At 39.9% G+C, this 19,425-nt stretch overlaps 1 protein-coding gene across 5 annotated transcripts in view; it reads left to right on the top strand.

Moving 5' to 3' along the window:
* Window positions 1-1,087: 1,087 nt before the first annotated feature.
* Window positions 1,088-19,425, top strand: part of NOL4 (nucleolar protein 4) — a 426,742-nt gene continuing 408,404 nt past the window's right edge. For 2 of the 5 annotated variants that reach the window (XM_045457200.1, XM_045457199.1), the window contains exon 1: window positions 1,090-3,075. In XM_045457200.1, the coding sequence (XP_045313156.1) occupies window positions 2,812-3,075 (264 nt within the window). In that variant the 5' untranslated portion in view covers window positions 1,090-2,811. Of the gene's footprint in view, window positions 3,076-3,934; window positions 4,043-19,425 lie in introns of those variants that run through there. The other 3 variants (XM_045457208.1, XR_006707305.1, XM_045457201.1) reach the window with 3 other exon arrangements.

Raw genomic sequence — 19,425 nt, 5'->3', positions numbered from 1 at the left:
AGGCTTAGAGGAGAAGAGGTGACTTTTTCAGATGAAAGAGCTACTAAAAAGAATTCTGAAATTGTGAATTGTTTTAACCATAAGAAAAAGTGAACTCTATAGAACCAGCTTACTCTTGAATGAATGACCACCCCAGGATCAACTATACTTCCAGAATCTTCTAGGAAACATTTTGCTAACATACCACGCAATCTAGATCTCCCAACTTGGAATTACCCTCTATCTCTGATGCCACTAGATAAACTTTTAATAGTGTTCCTGTGAGGTATATCACTTATGAGAGTGATTCAAATATGCTTCTGATTGCTTAGTCCACATATCTACTTAAGATACTAAAAAGATTTTTTTTTAATGTGAAAGGCCTAAAGATAAATACCTAATTTAAAGTGTTTTTTCCTTCCTGCCACCCCCCCCCCCCCCATATTATATCCACTTGTCACTTGTATTAGTGGACTCTGAGCTCTACTGGTCTAATATTTACTGGGCAAAAATTCAAGGACTCAGGACAACGGATTTGTTTTAGCATCTTTAAAAATACAAAATAAAGAAATAAAAAGAATAAAAGTCAGGGTGGCCTCTGGAGAAGGGTAGCTGTTGTTGCAGGAATCTTGCAAGTTAATTGAATTCACCCGGGACTCAAGAGCGACTGCGAGGGGAGAAAGGAGGAGATGGGGCGGGGAGGGGGGGGGGAATAAAAACTCTTCCTTTGCAGCTGGCCCTCTCCCTCATTTGTTGCTCCAATAAGCAGTAATTAGGTCCTGAGCTAATGGTGTCAGCTGATCTGCTGTTTTTAGGCTAGACCCAGAGGAATCTCCATGGAAACCCTGCTGGAGTCGTCCCCCACCTGGATGCTGAGTGCTCCTTTCCGCCACCTGGCTGCCGCCGCGCCCGCTGCTACCTCCTCCTGCCTCTAACCTGCAGCCTGCAGCATGCGCACTGCCCCCGGGATCCCTAAATGGGACAATTCTGCCCGTGACGTCAGCGCCCAGCCGTCTCCACAGAAACTTTTGTCCCATTGGCCAATCAGAGAGCTTGGAAGAGGCCAGGGAGGGGGGGGGGTGGGAGGAGAGGGGAGTGGGAGGGGTAGGGGTGAGGGGAGAGGCGAGAGGTTTAGTGTGTGGAGCTGCTCGCGCTCCGCCCGGGCTGTCAGTCCCGGCTCCAGCCGCCGCGAGACCTTCCCGGAGACGCGCGCACACACAGCGCACTCCCCCCATCCCCCCCGCACACCGCACACCCTCGCTCCCTTGCTCACACACACGCACGCACTCAGCCTGGCCGAGCAGGAGCCACTGACCATTTTGCAAGTGCCGGGACCAGCTGCGGCGCAGTGGGTACAAACACTCAGCGTTCCCATTCGGGGCTTTCGTCTGGGAGACGACGACGAGGGGCGAAGGTGGGCTAGGACGCGGACCAGGCGCGGGGCACTGGTCGGGCCGCCTTCCGGGCAGAGGCGCCTCCCGGGACGGGCGCGGGCCTCCGCAGAGAGTAGAATAAAGAGGAGCGGCCGCAATCGCACGCAGCGCGAGGAGGATGGGAACTCCCCTATTTCCAGCTCTGTAACCAACGGGTGGAAATCCTGAATGGAGAAGCCGCCGGTTTCATTTGCTTGAGAAAATCGTCCAGAGGAACTCATATTTGGCTACTCTGAGCAGTGGAGGGGTGTCCATGACGTGGCAGGGGGAAAATAGACATACGAAACCTCCTGTGTGAACTGCAAACTGTAACCAAGCAAGGGGAAAATAATTTCTCTGTATATTTTAATTTCATGCAAAGGGTTTTAAGCATCTGTATTATAAACTTACTTCTATGCCTTGTACCCAGTCCAGCAGAAACCAGAGGAGTCCTGTCTGGGGACCCCGTCATTATCCGGGAGACCCGCCGCCCGCGGCCTGCCTTCGTTTACCCACATCCCCTTGGAGCGGCTATCTGTTTGGGGTATCACAGCCTTTCCTATAGAACTATGGCCAAATATCCACGAATGTTTTGTTAATTCTGGGACTTAACTCCTGGAACCTACCTGCAGGATTGGAATTTAGCCTAAATGCATATGAAGAAATGACATTTTAAACCATTAAAAAAAAAATACCTTAATGATTTCCTGTGTAGCAGGATTTGATAGGCTTAACAACATGACAGGTAAGAACTTTCTCTCTTTCTAGTCCCTTAACGCCCCACGCAGGGAAGGTCGAAGCGTAACGGGACCCTGGAGGAAGGAGAGCCCGGGGACCCGGGTGCCCTTCGGGGCTCATAGGCGCTCGGCCGGGCGGCTGCTTTCGAGAGAAGCTCAGCCCTCGCTCCTGCACGGTGGGGCCAGCGGCCGGGGAAGCTTCTGGGGCGCGCGCTGGGAGGCGGCGCGGCGCTCCACCTGCCTTGCCCCGGACACAGCCTCGAGGTGAAGCGTCCAGGGACCACCCCAAGTCAATATTGGGATTTTTAATAAACCAAGGAATGGGATTTTAATTATTTAAAACCCAGCTCCTCTGGGCCAGATGCTGTTGGGATGGTCCTAATCACACAATATTAAAGAGACCCATCACTAAGAGGACGAGAAAAGCGTCCGAGACCAGCGTCCGAGACATCCGTTGCAATTACGAATGAATCAGAGACTTGGTAGCACGGGGCATTGATTGCTGGTGCCCAACCGGACCCTCCTCCCCTCTCCCCGTTCCTCCCCCCACCCGAGGCAGGCTCCGGCGGCGGCCGGGACCTCGCGTCCCTACATCGTGGCCGGGGCCGCATTTTTCATGAGCCCGGGGTGAACAGGTGCGAAGTGCGCTGGGAGCATCCAGCCAACGGCCGGGAGCCGGGAACATGGAGAGCGAGCGCGACATGTACCGCCAGTTCCAGGACTGGTGCCTCAGGACTTACGGGGACTCAGGCAAGACCAAGACGGTGACCCGTAAGAAATACGAGCGGATCGTCCAGCTCCTCAACGGCTCCGAGTCGAGCTCCACGGACAACGCCAAATTTAAATTCTGGGTCAAATCGAAGGGCTTCCAGCTGGGCCAGCCGGACGAGGTCCGCGGGGGCGGCGGCTGCGCCAAGCAAGTGCTTTACGTGCCGGTCAAGACCACGGTGAGTGACTCCCCTTCCTCTGTTATTTGTCTGCGGGAGCAGCCGGCGGGGAGGGGAGAGAGAGGGGGGAGAAAGGGGGAGCCGTGAGCCACCGTTGGCTCGTGTGCCCCCCACCTTTCTCAACCCCCCTCCCCAAGTCGTCCCCACTCGCATGAGCCAGGCGCGTTTCCCCCACGGTGGAGTCTTTGTGGTCCTTTATTTTAAAGCGGCAGCGCACCACCAGAGCTCGCCGCCCTCCTCGCCTCCCAGGCTCCTGAACCCGCTCCTGGAGCTTCCATCCCCGGGTCGGGCGGCCTCCAGCGTCCTCGGGTCGGGCCATTGTCCCGTGTCCTTCGCTGGGCGCCTGGCGCGTGTCCCGCTTTTGCCACCAAGCATAAAGGCCACGCTGGAACCCCAGACGCACGCTCTGATAATAGACGATTCTGATCGATCGTCTACAGTGTCTCCTAACTGGCACAAAGCCCGATTGTGGCGCTGGTCAGAGATGTGGGGTTCCCCCCTCCCCCGCCCCCCGACACTATCCGGTTTTATTGTTAGACCGCCGCCCGGGAGACGCAGGGCTATCCGATCGCCTTGAGCATTCCCAGAGATCTTGCCACGACTATTTAGATTGTGGATGAGGTCCGGGAGATTCCTCCTCCCCGCCCCCCATTCCCTTCCTCACTTCCCCCTTTCACAAATAAAGCCGCCGCTACATGATGAACAACAAAGAGACATGGGTTTGGGCGCAATCAAATGGTACATGTGTTTGCTCCTCACTCTGGGATAGCTCTAGTCTCAGGGCCACGAAGCTCTAAGCCCAGGCGCAGCAAGGTGCTGGGCACTGAGAGCCTGGTGTACAGGGCAGAAGGCTGTGAGGCTGGCGAGCGGCAGCAGCGTCGATTGCCTTTTTAAGAAGATGGGAACTGTGGGCTACAAGTAGGATTGCAGATCAGATCCATAAGACCTCTTTCTCCGTCATGGAACGGTGGGTACTCGCCTGGAGTAGGGGTGGGGGAGGGTATCTGGCATCCTTTGCATTTTTGCCTGGCTTTGGGGTTTCTTGAGCATTTGCTCCTGTTCCACCCGCTCCCCCACCCCCCATACTGGCAACCCTTTCCCGTGCAGTGTTCCTGGAGGATGCTAGAAAGGAGATGTCTTGCAAGCTATTCTTCTGTCTCAAACGGAGGTATATGCAATTGGAAATCTGTGCATGGAAGGTTTTTCAGAGGATTATCTGGAGCGCTCTTTTAGGTTTGGAAAACCAGTTAGTGGTTTCCTGAGATTCGTTAGGGGTAGTTTGAAGGAAGTGTGTTTGTTTTGGAATGTATGTGGAAAACGGGAAAGGGAAATAAAGGTGAAACAGAAACACACATAAAAGTTCTGTTTTTTTTCCAAAAAGTACTGTTGTTGGAATTTTCTGGGAGGTAGATCTACAAACACAGCCTTCTCTTTGAACGTGGCATTGCTAAAGACAATGGTGAGATTACTGTCTTGCTTTACTAAATAATGAGAACTAGCTGGGTCTGGATTAGAACTGAGGTTTATTTACATCTGGATGAGCAGAAGTCTGTTGTAGAGAATTAAGTGCTTTGATTCATTTGTATCAGGAGTAACTTAACCTGATTTTTAAAAATAACTTATTGTTAGACAAAGTAAATGAGAATTCAAAACATAAGAATGTATTCTCCTTTAGGGGAACACTGGGCTAATTGAATAAATAAAATAATAATTTAAAGTGTATTTACCTAAATATTTAATATTCTGTATGTTTTTCATAACAATTGCCAGCTGGGAGGTTTGTTTTTCATTCCTTTTACATTAAAGTCAGGTTCCTGCATTTACCTGTCAGATAGTTTCCACCCTGTATGAATTGGTCCAATTTATACTTTGGGTATATCCACTATATGTATAAACAGATGTGCCCTTTTAAAACATTAACAAAAAATTGTAAATAACATAAATTGTGTAATGGCTGTAGAGGCAGTAAGATAAATATGGATGCCAGTAATTCAAATCAGAATTCACATGTTCAGATACCGATATTTTCATTCAAAAATTTTTGCAGAGTTGATAAAGAATTCTAAGACATCTAACAGAAAAACAACTTCAGGGTGAATACTAAAGTAACACATATTTCTCTTTTCAGTAAAGATTTCATATATTTATGGGAGAAAATGTAATTCATCAGGTGATATTCTTAGATAGTGGTTTCCATGTAGTAGTATTTAAGGGCTTTGGTCTTCATTCAAGCCTGTTTTGAAATGTTGAAGAGGCTTTTAATTCATGAACTCTTCTGTTGCTCTTTATGAAAATTTTATGCTGCTCCTCTCATAGAATTATAGGCTCCGCCTTCCCTGAAAGACAGCCAATCATCATTTCAACAAGTTAAAAAATAAATAAAAGGTTCCCCTTTTATCATGTGTTTCTCCGCATCTCAAATTATTTCTTCCTTAAGAATGAGTTTTTCCTTGTAGTAGCGGGAGTACAATCACCAGAAAAACAAAAAAATATATATTTTAAAGTCAAAGGCATATCTTGGCTGAAATAAAGTACTGTTTTTGGTATTTTCAAGTAGACGGAAGAATCATTCTAGCTGTTTGAGGTTTGAGTGTTTGCGGCTAGCTTTGCTGTCAGCGAGAGAGATTTGCGCCTGATGTTGCAGTAACCCACTGCTGCTGGTAATTAGACATCATTACTACCTTGAAAAGGGACAGACAGAAGGGAAGAGGACAGGCTGGGGCTAATTAACTGCTTGTGTTTAATGAAAGAAAGGGAGACTGATCGCAACTGGGAGGTCGTACCAGAACAGAGTAGACACAGCACATAGACTTAATAGAAACAGGACTAGCTTTCAGTCTGAAAGAAGCTTGGTTCTACCTCTTTTCTTAAACGAATAGCTGTAGCTTTGCAAATACTCTTTCCCCTAAAATCTAAATTTAATTGATGACAAAATTAAGCAAGTGACAACAGACTTCAAATGAAAATGTAGGATACTAGAAAGATAAACATGCCCTTTAATATTTGTCCTGGCCATGCCCAAAGCTGAGGGGGGCATATCTATCACTGTTTAGATTACTCTGTGGCTGAGGAGATACTGTTTGGTCGCCAAGCAACAACATCCTGCAACTCAGCCATTTTAGGTCTGGAGGAGGATCTGCGTGTGTGCCTGCATGCACGTGCACACACGTGTACATACGCGCACGTGCAGTTTGTTGAGCATTGCATCTAAGTTTTGTTCACACCACCGCCATTATTTTTATGTGTTCTTTCGTTAAAGATATCATAAATTTAAATGAGTGAAGTGAATGACTTAAAACAGTTCTGAAAAAAAAATATGGCAAAGGTCTGACGTTGACTATAAAATATGTTTCATCAGTGATCATTTTAAATTAGTGTTACTTTGGTTATTCTGTTTTACATTTTTGGTAGTTTCAGTTTAGTTTGTTTTTAGAAGCTTTCAAGCCTGGTTGACATTTTGGTTTTGGCCACAATTAGTTGAAACATCGACTTGTAATTCAAACTACCAAAACACATTATAGATACCACTTGGTAGTATGAAAGATAAACTTAGGAAATAACCAGAAAATTCATTATTTTTCTATTCGTATTGGATGAATGCATTATTGTGTATTTTTTAAAGGCCCGCCACATTGTTTAAAACAGGCAATTTGGCAAACTCACAATTTTATTTGTTTTTCAGTCTTAAGCAAACAAAGCAATGAATATCCAATTATGTGAGTATATGGGATATGTATATGTATATGTAGGAATGGACACTTAGGTCCAATTTTTGCCTTCTGTGTATGTAGTCCACTAGGGAACATAAAATGAATTTTCATCCAGAAAGGAAAATGTATTATCTTTAGTTATGTCATTTAAAAATGATGATGTATTCAGTTCTGCAATCTGTAGACTCAGATTTCATTTTGTTCTTACTGTGTATACTAATTGATTAGTACATAGTGATTAGAATGAATATTCATGGACTGGTTTATGAATAGTTACTGCTTTCTTAGTTCTCTGTGGTTTTGGTTACAAATTGTCTATGCTCTATCAAGAGTGAAGGAAATAATTCCTCATAAGGAGTTCATATACATTGCTATCAGGCCTAACTTCACTCGTGAGGCACACATCATGCATATTAGGCCTTGATCTGAAATTTGCTACAGAAATTCCAGAAAACAAAACTGAATGCTAGCCACACATTAGGATACTTTATATCTCTGACACAGACAGATCATAATAATAGTAATTAAGATATAAACAAAGTTTGGCTTATCTCCTATACTTTGAAGACAGGCATTGCTGTTGATAACCAATGCATTTTTCTCTATATTCCGGTATTTTGGAGAACTCTATAGCAGAGGTCTTTGGGGGTCAAATAGATCCCAAGTACGAGTCTCAGCAATGTGGCTTATAAGCTGACTTTAGTGGTTCCTTGAGAATTGTGAGGAATAACTCATCTACATCAAAACGCTAGCACAGTGCCAATTAAGGCTGTCAAGAATAGTGGGTATACCCTTATAAGAGGCCAATTTGGCATGTATATTTAGGGACAAGGGCTTGTGGAGATAATTCCCTTGAATTTATGGAGGAAATCAGACTCTGTTAATATATGAAGACTATCCCACACATATTTCCTAAAATACCAGTTCTTGACTTTTCCATTGGTTCTTCCTTGTCTTGTTAGTAAGTATAGTGGGTGGGGGAAGAGGGGCAAGACTCAGCACTCATTTATTTTCCCTCAATAACCCTCCTAACCAGCTGAGATTCTACTTCTCAAGATTTTACACTCTAGACTTCATGCATAGTATAGAGGAAAGATGAAGAAGCAAATACAGGGATACGGCAGAACTTCTGAGAATTTCAATCTCCTGTCAAGACTATAAAGACCTTTCACTAATAGCTGTTGTATTTATACAACACTTTATTTATACAAGATAAAATGAATCTGCTGTGTTTTAGATTACATTCATTTTTGATAGTTCTGGGATAATAAGATAAACGTCATGAACAGCAATAGATGGCAGGAAACATGGCATAGTGGGCAGGGTATAGATTTTAGAGCAAGATTTAAATCCCAATTCAAGATTTACGCTAGCTGCAAGTAAGCAGAAGTTTCTTGACTAACGACACTGTTTCCTCTTTGTAAATGCCACTAATAATACTTGTCTAGCTACTTTTGGATAAGAGTTAATAATAATTCATAAGCATATAGCGTTTGTAGTATCTGTCTGGCACATAGTAAATGCTAAAAAAACAAAAACAACAGAAGCTCTTCTAAGTATTACCAAGAAAGCAAGGACACCATGATGTAATTGTAATTAGGTATATGTTATAAACTCAAAATTACACTGCCACGAGGAGTTAAAATACATCTGTATGAATGGATATTTATTCAGATATTTATTTTTTAAAAAATAAAAATGACTTTATTTTGTAAAAGTGATACATTTTCAATATTTAAAAAAACTAAGTGAAAGGGAAAGAAATTTTAAGTCACATTAAATCCCTCCATTCAGATTTAACCACCATTAGCTAATTATGAGCATCATTATAGATGTCTGTCAAAACATATATACCAAAAGAAGATTAGATATAGTGATTGATACACTAATTGATATGGACATGCAGAAATAATTTTCCAAAACTGGGATGATAATTGTATGCTAATTTAAGTAAGAAGCATAAAACATCAAAATGTAACAAAAGAAAAATAAAAACATAAAATTTAAAAAGTTGTTAATTAATAAATGCTTCTCAGAGGTGTTTTTCCTGAAGTTAAGAGAAAACATTAAGAGATTGAATTCCATTCATTTTTTTCAAAAACAGATTTCAATTTCATTCTTATTGACTTTCTCCAATGGTAGGTGAAGAGTGAGCCTATTTCACTGTTCTTCTGTTTTGTTACATTTATTATATTGCCTGTATTTATTACATCTAATGTTACATTTATTGTAATTATATATTTTATTGTGTTATGTTCATTATATCATATAATATACTATATTTGGTTTTATTGTTAAGGTTTTGTTATAGTATGTAATTTGGTTCTCACAATTGTTTCTCCTTTGGTATATTTAAATACTTATTTATTCTTTTACCTTTTTTTTTTTTTTTTTTTGAATTCTTTGATTGGATTCATCACTTGGTTGGTTACAAGTCCTGGTCATTTTTCTTTTTCTAAGGAAAGGAATATGTGTTTTATTCTTTGAGGTTTGTATGCAATTAAAAATATTTGCCTTTTGCCTTTGTAACTAAAGAACAACCTGACTAGGTGTGATTTCTTTATTTTACTTTTACCACCAGAACATTGTTGATAATGTGTTTGTTCCGTAAAATCCTAAGGCAAACCTATTTTTCCAAATTTCATGGATTGTTTACTTCTTTATCCTTGAAATCAAATAATTTCACTGGGATATGTTTTGAATACCTTTTTTCAGTGAGTAATTACATTCATGTCCATGACTTCAGTTGCATTTGTTTTGGTGACTTAATGCATTATCTTCTGAGGTTCAGATCTGAATTTTCACGATTTCTACTGGTTGTTTCTACCAGGATATCCCAAAGCACCTCAAACTGAACATAACCCCAAATGACTTTTTCTTCTCTCCATTCCTTCATCCTAGGTCTTCCAAGCTGATACCTTTTTTCTTTTGTATTATCATTTTTAATAATTGTGCTGAAATATATCCTATTATTCGACTGAATCCAGCTAAGCATTAAAATAGTGAACCAAATGACATATTTGGTTCCCAGAATAAATGACAGTTCATAAATCATTCATTATAATTTCAGGGTGGCAAATAGAAATTAAAATGATTTGAAGCCATGCAATAATTTGAAAGACTTAGAAAAAGTTATTAGCACTGCACATTGGAAGAGGAACAGAAAAAAAAATGGTAAATTCAATACAATTTTATAATTTCCCTAGGCTAATACAGTAAAGTTTTACGAAAAAGAAGCATTTACTATTTTGCCTTTCTATTTTGTAACTGAGTATAGCATTTAACATTACATTGTGAATTTAGAGGAGAACAGCAGAAATGTGACAAATGGTACATTTTTCTCCTCCTTAAAAAAAGTACCTGTATTTCTCTCCTTTGTTTAGAAATTGAAAGCACTAAAATAATAGCTTGCCTATGAATCATCCAATGGGCACTCTGAAAAATGTAGAGGCTCCTTTTTATGATAATTTTCCTGGGAATATATTCCCTCCCCACCCCCACCCCCACCCCCGCTTCCTGTCTATATTTCATTAGAATCATTGTGCCATTTATGTCCATTATTTGGTGCACAGCAAATGCTCCTTTAAAAACAGTATTGAATAAATGAAAGCATGAGTATTTGTTGTAATCCCTACCTTTTTTTTAAGGATTATCTTTTTTTTCAATTGAGTAATAATTGACAGACAATATCATTGTAGTTTCAGGTGTACAACATAATGGTTTGATATTTATGTACGTCATAAAATGATCACAGTGTCTACTTACCCGTCAGCATACAAAGTTGTTACAATATTACTGACTGTTCTGGACACTATGTTCGCATGTCTTATTTATCTTATAACTGGAGGTTTGTCCCTCTTAATCCCCTTGTCCTTTTCATCCATCTCCCTATCTCCCTCTCCTCTGTCAACCGTCAGTTTGTTTTCTGTATCTGAGTCTCTTTCTTTTTTGTTTCCTCAATTGTTTTGTTTTTGGGGTTCCACATAGAAGTGAAATCATACAGTATTTGTCTTTCTCTGACGTATTTTACTCAGCAAATATCTTTTAGGCCCATCCATGTCGGCACAAGCAGCCAAGATTTTATTCTTTTTTATGGCTGAGTTATATTGTGTATTTATAGCTACATCTTCTTTATCCACTTATCTGTCAATGGACATTCAGGTTGCTTCCATACCTTGGCTATTGTAAATAATGCTGTGATGAACATAGGGATGCATGCATCTTTTCAAATAGGTGGGTTTTTTTTTTTTAAATAAATACCTAGAGGTGGAATTGCTAGATTATGGGATCCTGTGGTATTTCTATTTTGACTTTTTTTTGAGGAACCTCTATATTGTTTTCCATAGCGGCTGCACAATTTACATTTCTACCTATAGCACATAAGCCTTCCCATTTCTCCACATCCTTGTCAACACTTGTTATTTCTTGCCTTTTTGATACTAGCCTTTCCAACAGGTATGAGGTGGTCTATCATTGTGGTTTTGATTTATATTTCCCTGATGATTTTTAATTGGATTTTGTTTTGTCAATACTGAATTTTATGAGTTCTTTGTATATTTTAAGTGTCAGCCTCTTATCAGAAATGTCATTTGCAAATATCTTCTCCCATTTAGTAGATTGCCTTTTTGTTTTGTTGATGGTTTTCTTTGCTGTCAAAAGGCTTTTTTTTCTGGGGCGCCTGGGTGGCTCAGTCGGTTGGGCGGCTGACTTCCGCTCAGGTCACGATCTCGCGGTCCGTGAGTTTGAGCCCCGCGTCTGGCTCTGTGCTGACAGCTCGGAGCCTGGGGCCTGTTTCGGATTCTGTGTCTCCCTCTCTCTCTGACCTTCCCCCGTTCATGCTCTGTCTCTCTCTGTCTCAAAAATGAATAAACGTTAAAAAAAAAAAGGCTTTTTAGTTTGATGTAGTCCCATTTGTTTCTTTTTACTTTTGTAAAAGGTAAATGTCAAAAAACTTACTGCTTTTGTTTTCTTCTAGGAGTTTTCTGGTTTCAGGGCTTAGATTTAAGTCTTTAATCCATTTTGAATTTATTTTTGTGTATGGTGTAAGAAGGTGGTCCACTTTCATTGTTTCCCATGTAGCTGTCCGGTTTTCCAAACACCATTTATTGAAGAGACTATTTTTTCCCCATTGTGTATGCTTGTCTCCTTTGTTGTAGATTAACTGACCATAGAAGCATGAGTTTACTTCTGGGATCTCTGTTCTGTTCCGCTGATCTATGTGTCTGTTCTTATGCCAGTATCATCTGATTGGATTGCTATAGTTTTATAGTATAGTTTGAAATCTAGGAGAGTGATACCTCCAGTTTTCTTTTTCTCAATATTGCTTTAGCTATTTAGAGTCTTTCCTGGTTCCATACAAATTTTAGGATTATTTATTCTAGTTCTTTGAAAAACACCGTTGGTAGTTTGATAACGATTGCTTTGAATCTCTAGATTGCTTTAGGTAGTATGGACATTTTAACAGTACTTAACAATACTGATGTTTTGCTTTTTTTTTCTAATTTTTTTTAAGGTTTATTTATTTATATTGAGAGAGAGCACGCACACAAGCTAGGAAAGGGCAGAGAGAAGGAGAGACGGCATCCCAAACAGGCTATGCACCATCAGCACAGAGCCCAACATGGGGCTCGAACTTACAAACTCTGAGATCATGACCTGAGCTGAGATCAAGAGTTGGATGTGTAACTAACTGGGCCACCTGGGCGCCCCCTCTTCTATTTTTTTTTTTTTTCTAATTTGGATGCCTTTTATTTATTTTTCTTATTCAATTGCAGTGGTGAGGACTTCCAGTACTGTACTGAATAAAAGTGGTGAGAGTGGGCATTCTTCTCTTGTTCCTGATCTTAGAGGAAAAGCTTTCAGGTTTTGAGTTGTCATATATGGCCTTTATTATTTTGAGGCATGTTCCCTCTTTACATACTTTGTTGAGAATTTTTATCATAAATGGATGTTGAATTTTGTTAAATGCTTTTCTGCATCTCTTGTGATAATCATATGATTTTTATCCTTAATTTTATTAATGTGGTATATATCATGTTGATTGATTTTGCAGATTTGCATCCCTGGAATAAATCCCACTTGATCATGGTGCATGATCTTTTAAATGTATTGTTGGATTTGGTTTGTTAAAGATTTTTGGGTCTGTCTTCATCAGGGATATTGGCCTCTACATTTCCTTTTTGTGTCTGTCTGGTTGGTATACCAGGGTAATGCTGGCCTCATAGAATGTGCTTGCAAACATTCTTTCCTCTTTAATTTTTGGAGTTTGAGAAGGATAGGTATTAACTATTCTTTAAATGTTTGGTAGAATTCACCTCTGCAGCTGTCTGGTCCTTGCCTTGTGTTTGTTGGGAGTTTTGTGATTACTGATTCATCTTCATTACCAGTAACCACTCTGTTGAGATTTTCTGTTTCTTCCTGATTCAATCTTGAAAGAGTATATGTTTCTAGGAATTTATTCATTTCTTTTAGGTTTTCTAATTATTTGTTCTATAATTGTTCATAATAGTCTCATATTTTTTGTATTTCTGTGATATCTGTTATAACTTCTCTTTTTTCATTTCTGATTTTATTGGCCCCTGTCTTTCTTTTTCTTGATGAATCTTGCTGTAAGTTTATTAATTTTGTTCATCTTTTCTTTTGCTTTTTCTTTTTAAATTAATTTTCTGCATGCATGACAATACAACTTATCTATCCAAAGGCAAAAATCAGTGGGACATTTTTTATTTCCCCTTTTCCTCCCCTTTCATAGTCAGTACTCAACAGAATACTACTAACTCTGTGAACTTAATATCTCTTGAATCTATCATATTCTTACCATACTATACCAAACAATATAACCATTGCATAATAATTTGGTAATTTTCCCAAAAACCTTTGAAGGAAGGGATTTGATCTCCAGTGCTTGAATAATGTGTGATGTATCCTTAGTGCTCAGTATAAATGGAATAAGTGAAAAACTTCCTAGACCAGCACCACATGATGGGACGTTCTTATTTACCATCATACAGTAGCTAGTTTCATAGCTAAATTGGATGCTTATTTTCACTAAATGTAATTAATTAATTAAAATTCGTGTAAAAACACATAAAAAATTAATCATAACCATTAAAAAAATTTTTTTAATATTTATTTATTTTTGAGAGAGAGAGAGACAGGGACAAAGAGACAGAGCAGGAGTGAGGAAGGACAGAGAGAGAGAGACACACGTAGAATAGGAAGCAGGCTCCAGGCTCTGAGCTGTCAGCACAGAGCCTGACATGGGGCTCGAACTCATGAGCTGTGAGATCATGACCTGAGCTGAAGTCAGATGCTTAACTGACTGAGCCACCCAGATGCCCCAATTATAACCATTTTTAATTGTACAGTTGAAAATATTAAGTACAGGGGCATCTGGGTGGCTCAGTCAGTTGAGCGTTCGACTTTGTCTCAGGTCATGATTTCACCGTTTGTGAGTTTGAGCCCTGCATTGGGCTCTCAGCTTTCAGTGAAGAGTCCGCTTGGGATCCTTTGTCCCCTCTCTCTCTGTCCCTCCCCCACTCATGCTCTCTCTCTTTCAAAAATAAATATTTTTTTAAAAAAAATACAGTTTATTGTTAAATTAGCTAACGTGCAGTGTATACAGTGTGCTCTTGGCTTCAGGAGTGGATTCCCAAGGTTCATCGCTTACATACAGTGCCCAGTGCTCAACCCAACAAATGCCCTCCTCAATGCCCATCACTAATTTTCCCCTCTCACCCACCCCCCCCCATCAACCCTCAGTTTGTTCTTTGTATTTAAGAGTCTCTTATGGTTTGCCTCCCTTCCTCTCTGTTTGTAACTACTTTTTGCCACTTCCCTCCCTCCATGGCCTTCTGTTATGTTTCTCAAATTCCACATATGAGTGAAAACAGAAAAAGAAAAGTATTAACTACAGACATATTATCATACAACAGACGTCCAGAACCTTTTTATATTGTAAAACTGAAACTCTGTACCCATTAAGTAACAATTTCCTCCCCTTTCTCCCTTCTTCTAGTCCCTGGTAACCACCATTCTACTTTCTGTTTCTATGGATACGACTACGTTAGGTACCTCTTCTAAGTGTAATCCTACAGTATTTGTCTTTTTGTGATTGATTTATTTCACTTAGCAGAATGGCCTTAGAAGCCATCCATGTCATAGTATATGGCAGGATTTCCTTCCTTTTTAAGGCTGAATAACATGCCATTCTATGTATAGACCACATTTTCTCCATCTACTCATCTGTTGATGGACATTTGGGTTCCTTCAACCCTTTGGCTATTGTGAGCAGTACTGCTATGAACATGGGTGTGGGAATATTCCTCAAGATCCTGTTTTCAATTCTTTTGGATATATAGTCTTTATATCTATAGGTAATACATACTACCTGTAGATATTTTCTTTTAGATCTACAATTCTTTTTAGATACCCCACAAGTGGGATTGCTGGAGTAGTTCTATTTTTAGTTCTTTTGAGGAACTGTCATACTGTTTTCCATGGCAGTTGCACCATCTTGTAGTGCCACCAGCAGTGCACAAGGGTAAGCACTGTTCAAGACTGGAAACTGGTGACTTTGCTCCTCATCTAGATGTCTTCAGTGGACATGCTTCTTTCTTAGGCGATGAAAGTATTGAATGTATCACCATTAATAACAATAATAATGCCTCACATTTATCGAGTCCTTACCAGAGGTTAAGGATTGGGATAATCACTTTGAGGGAAATATGCCCTTTAATGTTGGCGATAGTCCGATGGTCGTTAATGCTTTTTATTACACACTTGAGAAAATTGTGGTTTAAGATGACTTTTTATTGTATTATTTTCTAATGTTTATTTTGAGAGAGCATGTGCATACTCACATGAGTGGGGATGGGGGGGGAGAGAGAGAGAGAGAGAGAGAGAGAGAGAGAGAGAAAGAATGAATCCCAAGCAGGCTCCGTGTAGTCAGAACAGAGGGATGCGCGGCTCCAACCCATGAACTATGAGATCATAATCTGAGCTGAAATCAGGAGTTGGACACTCAACCAACTCAGCCAGTCAGGTACTCCTAAGGTGACTTTTTAAAGTCACATAACTTCAAAGTGTTCAGATGGAAGAGTTCAGGTGGAAACCATTTAAGGTGGATTCCAGAGTCCTTGACATGATCTTCAGACTTTTACAATAATGCACTCCAGTTGATAAAAAAATGAACATGTCCCTGATATATATATTTATTTTTATAGATTATGTAGATATACTACTGTATCAATAATTAACACAATAATAATTAAAATACTCAAAAATATAAATATATAGTACTGAGATTAAAATACACAAAAGTTTTGGGCCGCCTGGGTGGCTCAGTCAGTTAAGCAGCCAACTTCAGCTTGGGTCATGATCTCATGGTTTGTGAGTTGAAGCCCCACGTCAAGCTTTGTGCTGACAGCTCAGAGCCTTGAACCTGCTTCGGATTTTGTGTCTCCTTCTCCCTGCCCCACTCCGGCTTGCACTCTGTCTCTGTCTAAAAACTAAATTAAAAAAAATTCAATGCATATGTTTTAATATTTTCTTCTTCACCTGGGGTATGCATATACCAATTTATAAATAATTAATCTATAGTGCAATTTTGCCTCACGGTAGAACATTGTGTTTAAGAGCTTGCCCTTCAACTAAATTATCACCTTTTTTATTACAAAGGGTGCCTCTGTACTTAACCAACACAACATAAAAATAATATCTTAGCTATACAAATCCTTGACATCCACAAAACAATGGTATATGTTTGGTGTTGGTATGATGGGAGAGGTTGTTTCATCAAAGGCACGTTTAGGGGATGGTGCACAGTCAAGAATAGTTGAAGTGTAGGGTATGATGAAAGATGAAGTTGGGAAATTAGGCTGGGGCAAAATTATGGGACACCCCTATTGTCATGTTAAAATGTTTGGACTTCATTCTATAGGGAATGACAGCTCCCAAAAGTGTTTGAGCAGGGATGTCATGATTTAGGTCTTATAGGTAGACTTGATGTCTTCCAGCAGTTTATATTGTGGAATATATATCAGATGAGTAAAACAGAAGCTAAATAGTTCCTTTGACTCACCACACTGTTTGAAATGTTATAGTTACAGATTATATAAGTATTCAAAGTATCAAGCAGTTTGTGATTAAAATTTAGTAACCTGATGTTATAATCAAATTATGTATAATTGAATCAGGCTGTACAAATCTCAGACAAGTCCAATAAAATGTTAAAAATAGAAATTATGAAATGTAAGAAAAAATTTAAAGGCACTAATAGAAATATGAATCAAGCCATCTTATAGTAAACAGGATTTTTTGTTTCTTTGCTCTTGGAGTTGAGGAGAAATGATTATTCATCTTTTAGTTGTTACTATCTCCACAATTATAAAGACTTCCCAGAGAAATCCTTCTAAAAACCCAACTGGAACATTCTGCGTTTATTTATTTTTGGGACAGAGAGAGACAGAGCATGAACAGGGGAGGGGCAGAGAGAGAGGGAGACACAGAATCGGAAACAGGCTCCAGGCTCTGAGCCATCCGCCCAGAGCCCGACGCGGGGCTCGAACTCAAGGACCGCGAGATCGTGACCTGGCTGAAGTCGGACGCTTAACCGACTGCGCCACCCAGGCGCCCCCCAACTGGAACATTCTGTATAGAATACTTACTCAAGAGGCACCTAGCTGGCTCAGTTGGGAAAGCACGTAACTCTTGATCTCAGGGTTCATGAATTCAAGCACATGTTGGGTATAGAGGTTACTTAAAAATCTTTAAAAAAAAAAAAAAAAAGAATACTAATTCAAGCTCAGACCTTTTCAAAGTCAAGCTAATGTTTCAAATGTTTATTAAAATGGTCGTTATGCTTTAAAACAGTATTTTAAATCTTGCTCATACTTCATTGATTTTATACCCACCTGCCTGTCTCTGCCACTGTGAATCTTCCTGTTATCCTTTAATTTTTGTACACTGTGATAGGCAGGATTCTGAGATGACTTCCAAATGACCCTCACACTAGTTTAATCCCCTCCCTTTGTGAGTGTGGGTAGAACCTGTGAATATGATGAGCTGTGTCACTCCCACAGTTTTGTTATGTTATATGTTGACTTTAAGAAAGTCAACATATGTTATATGTTATATGTTGTTATATGTTGACTTTAAGAAAGAGGACTCTTTCAGTAGGTTTGACTTAATCATATTAGCCTGTTAAAAGCAGAGAGTTTTTCTTTGGCTCATTGCAGAAGAAATAGAGTTTCAAAGTCTGAGATGGAGGGGACCATGTGGCTAAGAGCTGACAGCAGTCTCTAGGAGCTGAGAGCATGCATGCTTTGAAGACAGATAGGAAAACAACAGGGACTTAAGTCCTACAACCACAAGGGAATGAATCCTGCCAACAACCAAAGGAAACTTGGAAGTGAGCTTCCAAATGAGAATGTAGGGGGCTGACACTTTGATTTCAGTTTTGTGGGAACCTGAGCAGAGGACCCTTAAAATGTGCTGTACTTCTGACCCACAGAAATTGTGAGAGAGTAATTTTGTGAAGTTTCAAGCCACCCGATCTGCAGGTTACACAGCAAAAGAAAACTTATACATAGTTCCTTGGTACAAATCTTCTCAAAAGCTCATGCACAATTAAAAAGGTCAACTTTGGGGGTGCCTGGGTGGCGCAGTCGGTTAAGTGTCCGACTTCAGCCAGGTCACGATCTCGCGGTCTGTGAGTTCGAGCCCCGCGTCAGGCTCTGGGCTGATGGCTCAGAGCCTGTAGCTTGTTTCCGATTCTGTGTCTCCCTCTCTCTCTGCCCCTCCCCCGTTCATGCTCTGTCTCTCTCTGTCCCAAAAATAAATAAATGTTGAAAAAAAAATAAATAAAAAAAATAAAAAAAAATAAAAAGGTCAACTTTGGGGTGCCTGGGTGGCTCAGTTGGTTAAATGTCCAACTCTTGATTTCAGTTCAGGTCAAGATTTCATGGTGTGAGATTGAGCCCCGCATCGGGCTCTGTGCTGACAGCCTGGAGCCTGGTTGGGATTCACTCTCTCCCTCTCTCTCTCTGCCCCTCCTCTGCTCATGCACATGTGTGCTCTCTCAAAATAAATAAAGATTGAAAAAATAAAACAAGTCAACTTTTGAAAAGCATATTTGACTATGACTATTTATGGTTTAAGATACAGCTGGGAATAATTTAAATGTTCTTTCCACCTATTGCCTAATGTCTTGCTATTTTTATGATTTTTGATGAGATGGTCCATAATTTAGTAGTAAAATACAAAATTCTAACATCATTTGAAAAATTTAATGATGGCTTATATTGTGAATATATACATATATGTTCCTAATACTATATATGTATATATGTGTATATATGTGTGTATATATATGTATGTATATACACATATATATGTGTGTGTATATGTATATATGTATGTATATACACACACATACATCCATATATATTATTAGGAATATATATGTATATATTCACAATATGAGCCATCATTAAATTTACGTATGTGTATATATATGCATATATACATATATATATATAACTTTGCTTTTTCTCTTAATGTCTTTATTTTTAAACGATTTTTATTTCATTATATTTCATCTATCTCCTAAAGAGAATACAAGGTAGCTTACTGTTTTAGG

This window comes from Leopardus geoffroyi, chromosome D3, assembly GCF_018350155.1.
Source record: "Leopardus geoffroyi isolate Oge1 chromosome D3, O.geoffroyi_Oge1_pat1.0, whole genome shotgun sequence".
NCBI classification, from domain to species: domain Eukaryota; kingdom Metazoa; phylum Chordata; class Mammalia; order Carnivora; family Felidae; genus Leopardus; species Leopardus geoffroyi.
The sequence above is the reverse complement of the archived record's forward strand: the minus strand, read 5'-3'. Positions and strand labels throughout refer to the sequence as shown.